General features: G+C 50.4%; 1 protein-coding gene across 4 annotated transcripts; it reads right to left on the bottom strand.

The window, feature by feature from the left end:
* Positions 1–1,261: 1,261 nt before the first annotated feature.
* Positions 1,262–17,471, bottom strand: SDSL (serine dehydratase like). 4 transcript variants are annotated; one of them, XM_041729135.1, is made up of 10 exons: positions 17,326–17,405; positions 16,055–16,111; positions 14,770–14,972; positions 12,800–12,993; positions 12,522–12,561; positions 11,677–11,816; positions 9,320–9,408; positions 8,390–8,617; positions 2,698–2,822; positions 1,262–1,625 (listed from the first exon to the last, which is right to left on the bottom strand). In XM_041729135.1, the coding sequence occupies exons 4-10, from the start codon at positions 12,971–12,973 to the stop codon at positions 1,432–1,434; spliced, it is 990 nt and encodes a 329-aa protein (XP_041585069.1). In that variant the 5' UTR covers positions 12,974–12,993; positions 14,770–14,972; positions 16,055–16,111; positions 17,326–17,405; the 3' UTR covers positions 1,262–1,431. The 4 variants fall into 4 exon arrangements, with proteins under 4 accessions (XP_041585069.1, XP_041585067.1, XP_041585070.1 ...); XM_041729133.1 differs by lacking the exon at positions 16,055–16,111 and having other exon boundaries at positions 17,326–17,471; XM_041729136.1 differs by lacking the exon at positions 14,770–14,972 and having other exon boundaries at positions 17,326–17,423.
* Between the last annotated feature and the right edge of the window lie 434 nt (positions 17,472–17,905).

Consider the following 17,905-nt stretch of genomic DNA (forward strand, 5'->3'; position numbering starts at 1 on the left):
CTGGGTCTCTCTGCGCCCCTCTGTTCTGGGGAGCTCACACCGCAGGATTCCAAGGACACATCGCTGAGCCCGATGGCTCCTGGAAGGACAACACTGGCAATCAAGGCAGCGTCTGGAGTCAGAGAGAGAACAGGACAGGGGCAGGGGGTGGTCACTGCCGCTCTCAAATTCTCTTCAGGGACCGAGGGGGCTCCTGGCAGGGGGAAGAGCCTGGGGAAAGGGAGGGAGGTGGGAAGCCACAAGTGGGCCTCCTCCAGCACAGATGTGCGGCCTGAGACCCAGAGAAGGGAAGACACTAGCCCAAGCACACACAGCCCACAGGAGGCAGGAAAGGGGGCCCCCACGGGAGGCCTCAGAACCTGCCAGGGGCTGTGATGGGGTGGATCCCACACTCTCTGAGCCGTGTTTTCAGCAGGGCAATGAGGCTTGGATTGGGCTCCCCGATCCCACGATTTTGTAGGCCCCAGCCATCTCTGGGACCCCCAGCAGGGGCTAGGGACCCCAAGGACAGAGCCAAGGGAGGCTGGAGGGGTGGCGCGGGCCTCCCCTGCCCAGAGCCAGACTTTGCCATCAGAGACACTTTGCTGCCCCCTGGTGGCTCCAAACCACTAATTTCCTCTCCGTTTCCTAAGAGATTCTTCCCACGGAGGGAGGTGCCCAGTTCCAGGACCAGCACCCACCCTCCTTGCGACTCACAGGTGTGTCCAAACTGACCTGGAGGTCCTGCTCCCTTCCTCAGTGTCCCATCACCACCAACCGGCACACGAAGTAGGCTGAGGTCCAAGAAACAGAGTCATGCTGAAAACCACATGGCTTGAATCTGGCTGGGCCACAGGCCAGCTCTGACCTTGAGAGGGTTCGGTCACCGTGCTGTACCTCGGTTTCCCCATATTTAGAACAGGGATAATATCATGGTTTCTGCTTCACAGAGTTTTTGCGACCGTTAAAGAAGACAATGAGTAGAAATGTCCTTGAAGACCCGGCACATGAAAAGCGCTTGATAAAGACGGGCGGTATCGTCCTTGCCCACCCAGGCCTGAGCACAGCGTGCCACCCTCTCCTCCCGAGTGGGTCCCCCAGGTGAGCAAAGCCCTGTCGGGAGTTCACCATGACTGGACTCTTCCTAGAGACCCAAGTTTTGATTCCTCGGTTTTATAGCCGAGGCTATGTGATGCAGAGTCACTTCACAGCAGAGCCAGCCTCAAGGTTTCTGTGTGCCTTCCATGCGTTTGTAGACCCAGAAAGACTGGACCGGCTAGAGTTACAAATTCAACTCAGAGTGTTTATTGGCCAGGGCTGCAGGGGAGCCAAAGGGAGCATTTCAGGAGGGCTTCCTGCAGGAGGCAGCTGGCACAGAAGCACAGGGCATCTTCCACTGCCATCCAGGAACACAGGCTGCCCTCACCAGCTACCATCCCAAGCGAGGAGGCCTCAGCTCTGGCTCAGCTGGGCCTTCAGAGCCTGTAACCCTCCGCTATCGATGCTATTGCCTCCGCACACAATGACCACAACCGAGGCCAGCGGGGAGTGCAAGCGGCCCTCAGCCTGGAGCCTCCCCAGGAGGCCTGAGTAGATGACAGCCAAAGCTGCCCCGCAGGCAGGCTCCACCAGTATGCGCTCGTCATCTGCCCGGATTAGGGGAATGGGGTGGATGAGAAGAGAGAAAGGGAGAAAGAACCGGTTAGTGCTCCGTAGGCTCTGGGCATCGAAAATCCATGAAGCCAGCCAGCCAGTCGGCCAGCCAGCTCATAATCCATCATTCGTCTGACCCTCTCTCCATCCATCAATCTGACCATCCATCCCTCCATCCATCCACCTTTCATCTATCCATCCATCCATTCCTCTATCCATCATTTCACTGTCTGTCTGTCCATCCATCAGTGTATCCATCAATCAACGTATCCATCTATATATCCATCCATTCATCCATCAGCCCCTATCCATCATTTGACTGTCTGTCTGTCCATCCATCAGTGTATCCATCAATCACTGTATCCATCCATCCATCCATCCATCCGTCCATCCATCCATCCATGCATTCACCCACCCATCCCCTATCCATCATTTGAGTGTCTGTCTGTCCATCCATCAACATGTCCATTAATCAATGTGTCCGTCCATCCATCCATCCATCCATCCACCCATCCATTATCTACCTTTCTATTCACTCATACATTCATTTATTCATTCAACAAATATTTATCGAGCACCTACTCCCTGCCAGGCCCTATGCTAGGAAGGCCCTGGGTCACAACAGTAGATAGGACACCCTGGGCCCTACCCTCACAGGGTTTACATCTAATGCTACAGGTGAATAAGAACCAGGCAGTTATGAACAGAAGGCCTGGTGCATGGGAAGTCTCCAACCCAAGGCAGGAGGAGGGTGGAAGATCAGAGGAAGCTACCTGGAGGAGGTGCCATGATGGCTGAGTAGCCCTGAATCACATGCAATCGACAGGGAGCAGGGTCCAGGATGGGTGGCTAACAGGAAGAGGAACAGATGCCAAAGTCTGGAGGCTAGAGGCAGCACGGCACACTCTGCCTCCGCCCTGCCATCCACTCAATGTATGCTTGTTGCATGATTGCTGCACGCCCAGCCCTGCAGAAGTTTCTGAGGATTCAGACCAGAGAGAACACCCAGAGACCCAGGGTCTTTGTAGGTCCCCAAGCCTGGGGATGGAGGGCAAGGTCACTCACCCAAGAACCGCTGCACAGCGCTCACAGCCTGGACATCCTCCACCACCTCAGAGATGATCTCTAGCTCCTGCGTGCATTCCAGGGCCCTTGCTGCCACAGTCTTGGCACCCAAGCTCTTGGCCACACTGCAGGGGAGGGCAGGCAGGGCAGGGAGTGCAGGGGTGTGGGGCAGAGCTGGTGAATCACCGGGCCTCCAAATTCAGCCCTCCAAACCCCAGGGCCCCCTCCCATCCTGCAATGGGCCAGGACTCAACACGGCAAGAGCTAGTACTGGGCTGGCACAGAGGAGGTGCTCCAAAATTGGATGTCCCACCAATGATGGACACATGAGCCCCACTTCCTCCAACTCTGTAACCATGATTGTGCCCTTCTTTGCACAGGCCCCAGAAAGCCAAGTGTGGAAATGGATTTTTTGGACACCTGGGTGGCCCAGTGTTTGAGCATCTGCCTCTGGCTCAGGGCATGATCCTGGGGTCCTGGGTTCGAGTCCCACATTGGGCTCCTTGCATGGAACCTGCTTCTCCCTCTGCCTGTGTCTCTGCCTCTCTCTCTGTGTCTCGTGAATAAATAAATAAAATCTTAAAAAAAGGAAATGGCTTTGTTTTGTATCTTATTCATTAATAAGAATTTATCATGTCTGATAACTAATATTTATTGAGCATCTACCAGGTGATAGATGTGCATGTTTTCTGTTTTAATCCTCATAATCCCCCTTTGAGTTAGAAATTTATGGGCTCCGTTTTACAAGTGGGAAAACTGAGAAGCTCAGGGAGGTTAAGAAACTGGCTCAGACACATAGTTAAGTCAGTAACAGAAGGTGGATTCAAATCCAGGCAGTCTGGCTCCATGGTCCATGCTGTGTATCTCTGTGCTTGGGATTGCCCACCTGTTGGTACCTTCCTGAGCTGGGCAGTATTTCAGGCTCAGGAGAGCTTCTGGTGAGCCCCAAGGGGCCCAGAGCACAGACTCAGGAGCCAGGCTGTCTGGTCTCAAACCTGGGCCCCCCCCCACTAGCAGTGGGACCGTGGGAAGGTCACTGCACCTCCCCTGAACCTCAGCTTCCTCAGTCTGAAAAACGGAGGTAACAGCAGTCCCTGGCTCATGGGAGTGTCCTGGGGGTTGAGTTAAACATTGTAAATGCTTAGAAGAGAGCCTGACACTTAGTAAGCTCTACAGAAGGGTCAGTGGTGGCTACTACCATGGCTGTAAGAACAAAGCCAACCATGTACTAAGAACAGAGCCAACAACAACAGCAAGAGAACAGACTCAAAACTAGAGAGAAAGAAGAAGGAGGAGGAGGAGGAGGAAGAGGAGGAGGAGGAGGAGAAGGAAGAAGAAGAAGAAGAAGAAGAAGAAGAAGAAGAAGAAGAAGAAGAAGAGGAGGAGGAGGAGGAGGAGGAGGAGGAGGAAGGAGGAAGAAGGAGGAAGAAGAAGGAAGAAGAAGAAGGAAGGAAGGAAGGAAGAAGGAAGGAAGGAAGGATGGAAGGAAGGAAGGAAGGAAGGAAGGAGGAAGGAAGGAAGGAAGGAGGAAGGAAGGAAGAAGGAAGGAGGAAGGAAGGAAGGAAGGAGGAAGGAAGGAAGGAAGGAGGAAGGAAGGAAGGAAGGAAGGAAGGAAGAAGGAAGGAAGGAAGGAAGGAAGGAAGAAGGAAGGAAGAAGGAAGGAGGAAGGAAGGAAGGAAGGAGGAAGGAAGGAAGGAAGGAGGAAGGAAGGAAGGAGGAAGGAAGAAGAAAAACCTCTACAGAGAAACCACTATGGTTGCCAAGGGGAAGGGAGCCGGGAGGCTGGGCGAAACAGGTGAACAGGTTGAAGAGGAAACAAACTTCCAGTTATAATAAGCCGTGGGGATGAAAAGCACAGCTCAGGGAATAGTCAATGGTATGATCACAGCTTTGTGTGGTGACAGGCAAGTGACTCCACTTACGGTGGTGAGCACAGCAGAAAGTATAAGATTCCCGGATCCCGGGGATCCCTGGGTGGCGCAGCGGTTTGGCGCCTGCCTTTGGCCCGGGGCACGATCCTGGAGACCCGGGATCGAATCCCACATCGGGCTCCCGGTGCATGGAGCCTGCTTCTCCCTCTGCCTGTGTCTCTGCCTCTCTCTCTCTATCTCTCTGTGACTATCATAAATAAATAAAAATTTAAAAAAAAAAAAAAAAGATTCCCGGATCCCTATATGGTACGTCTGAAATGAATATTATAGGTTGACTATAGACTTCAACTATAAATAAATAAATAAATAAATAAATAAATAAATAAATAAGAACAAAGGCTGGGAGGGGAAACATAGAATTAAGTAGATAAGTAGAAGGAGACCACTGAGTAAGTTTGTGGGGACAATCTCTGGAGTGAGAAATCCCAATCGAGAGGACAGAAGGGAAGGGGAAAGAACGTTCCAGGCAGAGGAAACAGCCTGCACAGAAAGTTTGCCTTTCCTGGTGGTAGGAAAGGTTGTGACTCATCCAAGGGGCTGGAAGACAGGCCAGTGGCTGGAGTGGGGCTAAGAGGAGTCTGGATTTGGGCCCAAGAGTCTGGGGAGGGCATTGGTGGGCGTAAGCGGGAGAAGGGGTGAGGAGTCCAACGGGTCAGCAGCGAAGGAAGGACACATTGCTGCTGGCAGTAGACAAAGGACTCAAAACAACAAAGACACTCAGCAATACCACTGCTAGGGTCACACCCCAGAGACAGGGACACATTCGTTCACATGCAAATGCCCACGCAAGTGTTTGTAGCAGCTCTACTCATCATAGCCCCAAAAAGAAATACCCCAACACCCTGCACCCAAGGGATGGATAAACAAGATGCGGTCCAGCCCCATAATGGAGTAGTATTTGGCCATAAAAAGGAATGAAGTACTGATCAGAACATGGGTGAGGCCTAAAGACAGAAGTCTGCGTGAAAGAAGCCAGACACAAAAGGCCACGTGTCATATGACCTCACCCACGTGAAATGTCCCAAACAGGCAAATCTGTGAAGATAGAAAGTAGATCAGTATTTGCCAGGGGCTGGAGGGAGGAGGGACTTGGCAAGGGGTGATGAAAATGTTCTAAAAGTGATTTTGGCGGTGGAGGCACAACTCTGAATATACTTAAATGGCCCCTTACTTAAAATCACTGAACTATACACTTGAAGTGGATGAATTGCGTGATACATGGAGTATATCTCACTAAAGCTGTTATCAGGGATCCCTGGGTGGCGCAGCGATTTGGCGCCTGCCTTTGGCCCAGGGCGCGATCCTGGAGACCCAGGATCGAATCCCACATTGGGCTCCCGGTGCATGGAGCCTGCTTCTCCCTCTGCCTATGTCTCTGCCTCTCTCTCTCTCTCTCTGTGACTATCATAAATAAATAAAAAAAAATTTTTTTTTAAATAAATAAAGCTGTTATCAAAAAGGAGAGCATCAAGCATAGCCAGGGGATGGAGGAGGGCTATGACAGCCATCCAGGGGAGAGCTGATACACTGGGGTGGGCACAAGGGCTGGACAGGAGCTGGAGTCCTGAGGGAGAGTGGATAGAACTCAGCAAGGTGACTGTAAGATGTGTCAGGTCAGGGCAGCAGGATGGACGGTGGTGTCATTTACAAAAATGGCAAGTCCATGAACTTCACTTAGTGCTCCACTGTGCCAGGCTCTGAGAGAGGTGCTGCTAGGGACTCAGAACTGAAAAGTCAGTCCCCATCCTCAAGCCCCTCCTTCACAAACCAGCCCATCCACAAGCTCTTTCACAGCCAAAGAGTGACACAGAGTATCTTTGGGGTCTTTACGATGGGAGTCAACTGCCCAGCTGAGCCTTGGGGAATTTCATCAATGTGAGAGGGGCTGGTATTTCAGATGGAAGGGACAGGAAAGGCTCAACAGTTAGGGGCACAAATAATCTTCAGGAAAGGTCATCACAGAGACATTGGAGGATGGGTGGCACCAGAAAGGAGTGAAGATAATACCAGAAAGACATTAAGGAGATTCATATATCCAGATAGAATTCTCCTTGAAGAAAGGACTGTTTCTCTAATTGGCCAACCAGAACCCTGTACACAGTAGGTGCTTAATAAAGATGACTTAATAGGCTGTCTTTTTCAGCCACCTTGTTGTCACACACTATTATATCCTAAGGTCCAGCACCTAATAAGTGTTTAATAAAATATGGACAGTGCTGATATCTATAGAGGGTTGAATATTGTCTCCCCTAAAATTCACATCCATATAGAACCTCAGAATGTGACCTCATTTGGAAATAGGATATTTGCAGATGTAATTAGTCAAGATAAGGTCATACTGGATTAAAGTGGACCCTAAATTCAATGACTGGTGCCCTTACAAGAAGAGGACAGACCACAGAGCAGTCATGGAAGACAGAGGCAGAAGGAGGTGGCTACAAGCCAAGGAACACCAAGGATTGCCAATAGCCACCAGAAGCTGAAAGAGGCAAGGAAGCTTGCTCCTCCCCTAGGGCCTTCAGAGAAAGTGTCACCCTACTAGCACTTTGATTTCACACTTTTGGCTTCCAGGGTTATGACAGAACGTATTTCTGATCTTGTAAGCCACATAGTTTGTGGTCGTTTATATGGCAGCCCTAGGTAATTAACACAGCATCTGTGAGGATGATACTGGTGATGATGATGAAGGATATAAGATGGGACGCCTGGGTGGCTCAGCAGTTGAGCATCTGCCTTTGGCACAGGATGTGATTGCAGAGTCCTGGGATCGAGTCCCACATCAGGCTTCTTGCAGAGAGCCTGCTTCTCCATCTGCCTATGTCTCTGCCTCTGTGTGTATGTGTCTTTCATGAATAAACAAATAAAATCTTAAAAACAGGAAAAGAAGGATATAAGATGAGGCAGTGTCTGGAGGCTGGACCACTCTCCATTAACTAGTTAGTTGGTTCATAAGAACTTGTCCTCATTTGATTTAAAATCAGTTACATAAAGTAACAAGGAAAAAGTTCTCTAACGATATTGCAGAAAAAATGAAACTGTTCATGACATATAATATGAACTAGAAAAATAGAGTTTAGGAAGGATACGATCCTAACTTTAAAAATACACGATCAATTCATTCATTCATTTCACAAATATTTGTAGAGCACCTACTGTGTGCCAGGCACATTTCACTTGTATGTAACTATGTGTACACGGAGGAAAAACAAAAACTGGGAAAATGTAACCTAGTGTTCATTGTTGGATGGTGGAATTGAAGGTGCCATTTTGTTTTCTGTTGTTTATTGCTTGCCTACATTTTCTAACTTACCTGCAACACATTTAAACTGCTTTTGTAATGATATAGAGCAGTGAAATGTTTATTAATTTTTAAAAAGATTTCATTTATTTATTCATGAAAGACATAGAGAGAGAGGCAGAGACATAGGCAGAGGGAGAAGCAGGATCCCCTCAGGGAGCCTGATGCAGGACTTGATCAGGGGACTCTAGGCTCATGCCCTAGGCTGAAGGAAGTTGCTCAACCACTGAGCCACCCAGGCGTCCCATGTGTTTTATTAATTAATGAAACTTAAATGAATCATATCCTTCATCTACTTTTTTGGCATCGCCTTCTAACTGAAATCCACATTAGGGTGGAACTCAGGGTGAAGTTGAACCTCTTGGGTACCCCCAAACTCCTCCACTGGTTGGGACTGAGAGCTTCTAGGATAGCAACACCCGCACCTTCCAGCCTCCCACAGATGGCCCCAGCCCATGCCTACCTGGTGATTTCTGGCAGCGTGACTAGCCTGCCCGCCTTGATGGCTGCATTGAAACAGTGTGCCCCTCGGGTCTCCACAGCAATGATGGGCACGTGCTGCCAGCCCACCTCTGCCAGGCCAGCTGACACCCCAGCCAGGAGCCCTCCACCCCCTACTGCCAGCACCAGGGCCCCTGGTGGAGTCCCCAGTGCTGCCTTCAGCTCTCGCACCAGGCTGGCATGGCCTTCCCTGGGGGAAGGAGGAATCAGGGTAAGAATGGGCCCTATTCCCAAAGGCTGACATATACACAAACTCTCCTCGTTGTCACCCCAATCCCTATCCATAGCAAGGGAGAGGAGAGACCCTGCAACACTTAGCTCACTCAGCTTTCATCCATTCAATTTACTCATTCACTCATTCTTTCCCAGCCATCAACCTCAAAGCCATGTTCTCAGGCATTATCCCATTTAATCCCCTCCACAACCTTGTAAAGAGGCAGCATTTGTGTATGTGCTTAAGAGGGGACCAGCATATCACTTGGTGCCAGTCTAGTTCTGGGCCTGGGACCCAATGTCTTGGCCACTTACTAGCTGTGCAATGTCAGGCAAGTTCCTTGGCCCCTCTGTGCCTGTGAAATGGACATAAAACACCCACCTCTAGAGCTCTGAAGAGGATCAAATGTATTAAATGTATCCCCAAGTACACTCAATAAACAGGATTGATTATTACCATTTCCATTCTACACATGTGGAAACTGAGGCATGGGGAGGAGAGAGGCTTTGCAATCACACAACTCACAAATAACAGAAGTAGGGTCTGAACCTCAGCATGCCTGGCTTCCAAGCCTCTTCTCCTCTCTAGGCCTCAGCATCCCTTTCTGTCCAATGGAAGGATCCCAATTCAATGAGGGTTTGGGCTCTGAGCTCCATGGGGGCGGAGCAACAAGCTTACCAGATCAGACGGTGGTCAAATGGATGGACATTCACCCAACCATCCCTCTTGGCCAACTCTTGTGCCTTCAGACTGGCCTCGTCCCAAACCTAAAGAGAAACCGAGGGTCTCAGGAGCCTCAGGAATTGGACTGCTCTGGAGCCTGGAGCAGAGCCTGAAGTCTCCTGGATAGCCCCAGGGTCTGGCCAGCTGAGGAGAACTCTAAGAGTGAGATCAGAGCTGGGGTGGGCCTCACAGCCTCCAGAGACAAAAGTGGAGGCTTCCGGGTGGATAAACTGATGATATGTGCTTTCCATAATCCCAATGGGCCAGTCTGCGGGGGAGGGTGAGCTCCAAGGCCAGCTAAGTGGTTTCCACTTCTAGTCAGCCAGTAGGGCAGAAGGCTCCTTAAATCAGAGCCCCAAATAGCAACTTGGCCACTATAGATGGTGTCCATGAAAACCAGCAACCATCCTACTGATGACCTGCCGGTTGAGTTCAAGCAGCCAGAGAGGCCCAGGTCTGAGGCACAACCTGGGGGTGGTTTGGGCCACTGCCCAGTTCCCTATCCCCTTCCTCCATTAGAATCACACATCCATGGCTTTTGTCATGTTACTGCTGTTCTTCCCACTAGAAAGGGCAGAGTACATTTCCCCACCCCCATTGATGTAGGTCCCAGCTGTGGGACTTGCTTTGGCCAATGGCAGGCGGTAGAAGTGACATGTAACACTTCTGAGCCACTGCCTCAAGAGGCACTTTCCTCTCACTCCTCCTGCCATTCACCTTGAGCAGAACATGTCCCAGGTGGCCACCAGTCCAGAACGATGAGGGGGACACATATGCAGATCTTAATCCTGCCTGTAGCCTGACACAGAACCACCCTAGCCCACTCACAAGCCCAGAAGCAAGAGAGATGGTGTTTCTCATAAGCCACCGAGAGGTGGGGCTGTGTGTTATGTAGCATCATCTAGCAGCAAGAGCTGATTAAAACAATATGCCTTCTCTGTTCTTCCTCAGGGCCCTGTGCTTCCCCATCACAATACTTACAACTTTCTCTTATCACCATGTGTTTATCTGTGTGTCTCCCAAACAACACCTGAGCTTCGTGAGAGTAGAGACCATGTCTTACTACCTCTATATCCCTTGCTTTAACATGGTCCAGACACATAGTATGAGTTCAATGAATATCTGTTGGAAGGAAGGAAAGGAAGAAGGAAGGAAGTGAAGGAGGGAAAAAGGTGATGGGAGAATGGATGGATGGATGGATGGATGGATGGATGGATGGGAGGGAGGGGAGAAAGGCAGGGAGAGAGAGTGCTGGATAGGAGGATGGTTGAATGGATGAATAAAGAGAAGAAAAAAGGGGCACCTGGGTTGCTCAGTGGTTGAGTGTCTGCCTTCGGCTCAGGTCATAATCCTGGGGTCCTGGGATTGAGTCCTGCATTGGGCTCCCCACATGGAGCCTGCTTCTCCCTCTATCTATGTCTCTGCCTTTCTCTGTGAGTCTCATGAATAAATAAATAATTTTTCTTAAAAAAGAGAGAGAGAAAAAGAAGGGAGAAAGCAAGGAAAGAAACTAGACACTAAGTATTTGGCGACCAGCTTTTTAGGTACCATGGTATGGCTTTTAGTTTTAATTTTGATGGTTTAAAAAAAAATTCTATTCTAGGGATGCTTTTTCCCCTTCTTTCCAGGAAGGTAGGAAGATTACATGTTTCTATCTCTGTTTCTTCAGTAACAGGGTGAATCAGTGATATCCTTGGCGGTGGGCCCCTTATTAGGGTGGTCTCAGAACAAGAAATAATGCCACCATCCTCTTTCTTTATACTTTTTTGTCTTATCAAATGGCAAAAATGTTTAAATGAATATTACCAAATGTTAGTGAGGATATGAGGAGACGGACATACTCCTGGTCTATCAGCTTCCTGCTTCTCCTGGGTTCACACAGGGGAAGTCTTCTCAGGGTTGGTAGAGGCAGGAGGTCCCAGCCCTCAAAATACATCATGCCTCACTCCTACCCCTCAGCTCAGCCATCCTTTTTTTTTTTTTTAATTTTTTATTTATTTATGATAGGCACACAGTGAGAGAGAGAGGCAGAGACACAGGCAGAGGGAGAAGCAGGCTCCATGCACCGGGAGCCCGACGTGGGATTCGATCCCGGGTCTCCAGGATCACGCCCTGGGCCAAAGGCAGGCGCCAAACCGCTGCGCCACCCAGGGATCCCAGCTCAGCCATCCTAAGAGAAGACTGGGCTCCAGGCATAGTACATCAAAAACAAAAGAAAGAAAGAAAAGCAGAGAGATACCATCTCCTAGGGGTAAATGGGATTCGAGGGGAACAGCCCACTCCAGCTGGCTTCTCCTTCCTGGGGTCCTTACCTTTCCAGTCAGCTGAACCTCTGCCCCCTCCCCCTGCAGCCTCTTCACCACCTGCGGGGAGGTGCCCTCAGGGAGCACAATGGTGGCAGGGATGCCCAGCTTCCGAGCAGCATAAGCAGCTGCAATGCCTGCGTTGCCCCCTGTGGAAGCAATAGAAGGGAGTGCAGTGGGCAGTGTTGTTTTAGCCTGTTAACACAATTTCCTCCCTCCCCTTCCATTTCCCTTTGTGGGCCGTTCCTTCCCCACACTCATATGCCCCACCTTTGATTCCTCTTTCTGATCCCAGAGGCAGATACATGACCTAGATTAACTCAATCAGAAGCCTCAATCCCCTAACCCAAGATTGGTTCAGGGATGAGTACATGGTCCAAGCTAGGTAAAGAAGACCGAGTCATGGATTGAGGAGAACCATCAGGAAGGGGTACTTCCTTTTCACCAGGGCTGATAGGATGATAGGAGGCAAGCCTAGAACACCTGTTGGCCATCTTGCTGCTATGAAGTCTGGGTGAAAATGAAGCTAATACAGAGAAAAGACAAGTTGAGAGAAGGAGAGATACAAAGGAGAGCTCCTGGTTCCAGCTGTACCTGAAAGCCACTTATCCCAAGAATTTTTCAGTTCTTGGGGCCTGTAGCCTAAACCTATATTAATTGGATTGTTGTCACTTCTACCGTGAGTCCTGAATGATGGGAAGAGGGCTGGGAGGGGATATATGAAATGGCCATCTGATCATGACCTTGATGGAACTGGGCCTTTAACAGGAGGCTGATCCCTGGACATCTACTGCTGCTCCAGCCATCTCTTCCTCCCCTACATTCAGCCCTGAGGACCCAGCCCCAAGGCTCACCTGAGGAACACACCAGGTGTCTGCATCCCTTCTTGGCCACCTGGGGAAAGAAGGAATGAGGTTGGGGGCTGACCCAGGCAGATGTCATAGAGCCAGTGTGGGATGGAGTTAGTCCCTCCCCAGCCCACTCCAACACTCCTTGCCCCTCATCCTGCTCCTCCCATCTGTATGAGTCCACTTCTCCCCTCCTGCCCTCACCCCCATCCAGCCGGCAACCATCCCCATCCCTCTCCTCCCCCCAGAACTGGCTCACTTCTCCCCTCCTGCTGACACCTCACCTCCTGGCAGAAATGCCCAATGCCCCGGATCTTGAAGGAGCCGGCCGGCTGCACATTCTCGCACTTGAGGAAGACAGTCACACCTGCCACCTGGGAAAGGGCCCAGCTCTCCAGCAGAGGCGTGACCACGTGGAAGTGCTCAGCCTTAGCACAGCCTGTTCGAGAGTGATCCATCCCAGCAACCCCCAGGGGGCCTGCAGGAGAACACCAATGCCATAGCCCAGGCAGCTCCGGCCAGAGTCCCCTTAACCAGGAGGAGGGGAACGTGGAGAAGAGCCTCCATTAGGCTCCTTAGCCCTATCCAACTGCCACGGCCTGTTTCCCCACCTGGACAAAAAGGTTTGGACCAGGGACCCTTTCATTCTGTAACTGTGCCAGCCCACAGTGCTGGGGGTGTAGAAGGTGGCCAATACATGGTGATGAATGAATGATGGTGGGAGAATTCATTCATTCATTCATTCTTCATTCATTCAGGTATGCATGCAAAAAAAAACCACCTCTTTTCATTGAGCACCTACTATGTGCCAGGTGGTTCCAGGTTTTGGAGCGCACAAGTCAGAGGCAGCCCCTGCTTTGCCAGAGCTCACATTCTAGTAGGGGAGACAGAAGCACAAAATTTCAAACGGGCAATGGGGGTGGGAGGCAGTATTTCAGCAAGCATGGTCAGAAACAGTCTCTCAAGAGAGAAAAACTTTTTAAAAACTTGTATTATGGAGAATTTAAACATAGCAAAATGTCGAGAACTGTATAATGAACCCCTGGTGTAGCCCATCTCTCAGCTTGAGCGAGCACTCGTGGCCTGTCTTGTTTCAACCACACCTGCACGCACACACCCCCACCCTGTACTATGCGGTTTTTCCTCCTTTATTTTTTTAAAGATTTTTTTAAAAAGATTTTATTTATTTATTCATGAGAGACACACACAGAGAGAGAGAGAGAGAGAGGCAGAGACACAGGCAGAGGGAGAAGCAGGCTCCATGCAGGGATCCCGACTTCGGACTCAATCCCAGGACTCCAGGATCGGGCGTGGGCTGAAGGCGGCACTAAACTGGAGCCACCCGGGCTGCCCAAGATTTTTTATTTATTTGAGAGAGCGAGGGAGAAAGAGAGGGAGCAAGAGAGAAAAAATGAGTAGGGGAAGGAGCAGAGGGAAAGGGAGAAGCAGATTGCCCACTGAGCAAGGAGCTTGATGTGGCAGGGCTAGATATGGGAATGCAGGGATCTGGGCCTGAGCTAAAAAGGCAGACACTTAACAAACTGAGCCACTCAGGTGCCCCTCGTCCTTTATTCTTATTATATATTTTTTCCTATACTACTTCCTTTGTAAATACTTCAGCACAGATCTCTAAAAGCAAAGAACTCTTTTTTTAAAACTAGATTTACTTCTTTATTTTAAAGATTTTTATTTATTTATTCATGAGAGACACAGAGAGAGAGAAGCAGAGTCACAGGCAGAGAGAGAAGCAGGCTCCATGCAGGGAGCCGGATGTGGGACTCGATCCCGGACCCCGGGATCACACCCTGAGCCAAAGGCAGACGTTCAACTGCTGAACCACCCAGGCAGGCGTCCCTTAAGAACTTTTTTTAAACAGTAGCCATATGGATTCTTAACTGTATACATTTGTGCAAACTCACGGAATTCTTACTCAAAGTGGACTGATTTTTTTTTTGAGAGGGAGCAAGTGGGGGAGAAGCTGAGGCAGAGGGAGAGAGAGAATCTTAAGCAGGCTCCATGTCCAGCATGGAGCCCAATGGGGGCCTCCATCTCACAACCCTGAGATCATGACCTGAGCCGAAACCAGGAGTTAGATACTTAACTGACTTAGTCCCTCAGGCATCCCTGGCTAATTTTATTTTATAGAAACCATATCTCAATGATGCTAATTAAAAAAAAACACATCATCACAATACCATTATCACATCTAAAAACATTAATAATCATCTCTCAGTATCGTCACATAATTGCTCACCTTTCCAATCATCTCATTAAATGGGATAAACAGTTGGTTTTGCTGTCAGTGATTTGGGGTTTCTAACAGTTTGAATCAGGATGCAAATCAGATCTGTGAGTATTGGGTTGGCTGAGAGGGCTTTGAATTCTCTTTCCATCTGCAAGTTCTCCAAGAGAGATGTTCGAGATGAGTGACAGCAGGGAGCCCAGGGGAACGCATTCCTGCAGAAGGAACAGCAGGTGGAAACACCTTGAGAGAGAAATGACCCTGGGGCGTTGCTGGTGTGGGGAGAAGGGATCCGGTGTAGGAGCTGAGCAAGGAGAGGTGGGCAGGGACGTGGGGAAGGACGTGCCCCGCTGAGGAGCTGGGATGTTATTCTAATTCTACTTGTCCTGGGAAGCCATCGGGAGGTTTTAAGCAAAGGCACAGTTAGTGAACGAATCGGTGGTAAAAGGTGAGAAACAGAAGAGGAAGAAATGAGAAGAGTGGAGAAATAAAGGGCTGTTTGTCTTTTTTTCTTTTTTTTTTAAGGAGCAAATGCAACCCCTTTCTTTTTCTTTGGGTCAGAAAAGCATTGGGCCAAGCCCTGCAGTTTCACTGATGGCCAGTAGGAGGCGTGCTGCAGCCTCCCCAGCCTCCACCTTCCCAACCTTCCTGCTCACCCTTACTTACTCCCAGCTGCCCACCCCACCAGAGGGTTCTAGGTCTCCTGCCCCTAGATTTGACCCCAGGCCCTAGTTGGGATGGCCCTGGGATCCCCCAGGCAGGGCAGAGTCTGAGCCAGAGTCTCCACCCGGGTCCATCAGGGCACTTCTCAACTGAGCATGGCATTGGAGAGGGAACCTGTGGGTCACCCAAACTCAGCAGACCTCAGCCTGGGCCTCACCTTGGCTCCGGGCGTAGGGGTCAATCAGTGACCAAAGTTAGAAACCAGCTCTGTATTTCTCGCTGTGTGACCCCAACAAGCATCTCGATTTCTCTGTGCCATGTTCCGTCCTGCCCTACTGTACGTCAGACATCAGCTGAGCGCTCTAGAGGCATCATCTCTCTGGGGCCATCTAACTATGCGGGCGTGCTTACCCCTTCTCTCACATGTCTACAGGGCACCTGCGAGGCGCAGGCCCTGACCTGGGAACTGGGGTTACCCTGGTGAGGAAGACAGACATCTCCTCGTGGAGCTGATGTGGAGATCAGTGTTTGATAAATAACCATATAGACAAACAAAATAATCAAAAATGGTGAAAACTACCGAGAGGAACGCACACATACAGGGAGTCTTAAAGAGAAGAACAAGGACACCTACTGTGGATAGAGAGGTCACGAAAGGCCTTTTGCAGGAAGTGACCATTAACACCGAGACCTGAAAAATAAGAATGAACTAACCACGCAGCAAACTAGGAGAAGAGCTTCTACATCACGGAATCACTGTGTGGACGCAGTGAGGCCATGTTGTGAAGCCATCAACTCCATGCCTGACATATAATATTAGCTAATAGTTGTGTGGGACCTCCTGCCAGCCAGGCTCTGTGCCAAGATCATTGGCACATATACCATCTCCTAAGATCATCGTAACGGTCCTGAGACAGGTTCACTTACTAGCTCCATTTTATAGATAATGAAACTGAGGCCCAGAGAGGCTAAGTAACCTGTCCGAGGTGACACAGCTGGGAATGGCACGGCCAGGATTCAAATTCAGGCAGCGGACCTTGGCATCTGTGCCCTTAGCACCGTGCCATCCTTTCTCTACTAGGTGATGATAATGACGGTGGCGGTGGTAGTGGTGAAAGGTGTGAGCATTTCACACTTAACTGCCAGGGGTCCTTAGGAGCCGAATGCTCCCGGCTCAGTCCCAAGGCTCCCCAGGCCTCCTGCTTATCCTAACAGCCCGCAGGAGGACAGCAGGCCTGTCAAATGAACAGGCCCCAAACTTCCAATAGCCCTTATCAAGCCCAGATGCCCATAAGGGCACAGGCCTCCCAGACTAAGGTCTAGAGTCAAGGTAAGACCTTGGCCTAGGGACACACAGCTCTTGCAGCATGTGGCCACCACGGATGCCGAGGTGGGAGCCCTGGGCCCTCTCTGCTGTGGAGCAATGCCGTGAAAAGCCTGAGGCCTGGGTTCGGGTCCCAGCAGGCACGACCTTGGTCATGCCACCTTTCCTCACTGGGCTTCACCTGCTGCATCTGTGAATTGGGGTAAGGACCATTTCCTGTTTCTGCCTCCTTTGTCCCTCAGGCTTTTCCAGAGGCCACCTGGGTAACCCTTACAGCCAAATCCCTGATGCCAAGGCCAGGAAACTCGTGCTGGCAGAGTGCCCAGTCCTGCCCCTCTGGCAAGCAGGACCTGCTCCCCGGCCATCAGTCAGTGGCAGCCCCAGCCTTCTTCTCCAAGGCAGGCTAGAGTGAAACCCTGAGTGAAATCAGTGTTCCTAGGAGGGCTTTGCACCCATACCTCCTCACTTTCTGTCCATTCATTCTGGACTTTGCCCCAGAACCTTCCAGACTACCCTGTGTTCACATTCCACAAACGCACACAGAGCCCCAGGGGTACCATTTGGGTGTCAGGCCCTCTTACCTGCCTGCTGAACAGTGCCCAGACCCAGCCCGGCTCCAGCCTGCTGCCCACCAGCCTGCAGCCTGCGAGGGCACCCGCTCTTCCCAGCTTCTGGCAACTTCCCGAAGCCTTGGCCCCTCCTCCCACGTTAAAGGGACAGCGCCCCGCTGGAGAAAGAAAGGAACAAGACCAAGGTCCACTGCCTCCCCCTGCGCTGTCCTTGGTCTCATTGATGATACAGGCTCCAGCGGGGAGACTCACTGGGCCGAGGTCACCCAGCCAGCGAGAGACACCCTGGACCACCTCTTCTGTGACACAGACACATCCAGATTTTACTCTGAGTCCAGTGTTTGCGCTGAGTGCCAGGCCACCACCCCCACTGCTGTCAGGGTCAGCTTAGGTCAAAAGACAAAGAAACAATTGTTATCTGCCACATGAAAAGGCATAATTTTTCTGAAGCATCTCCTCACCCCTGATATTTTACATCCAACAAAGGAATCCGAACAATGATTTATCGTTCAAATGAAGGGCTCTGATTATTCGTTCATTCAACAAATATTTATTGAACACCTACTAAGTGTTGAGCCCTGGGACTTTAGCC

Source organism: Vulpes lagopus, chromosome 14 (genome assembly GCF_018345385.1).
Source record: "Vulpes lagopus strain Blue_001 chromosome 14, ASM1834538v1, whole genome shotgun sequence".
Taxonomy (NCBI): Eukaryota; Metazoa; Chordata; class Mammalia; order Carnivora; family Canidae; genus Vulpes; species Vulpes lagopus.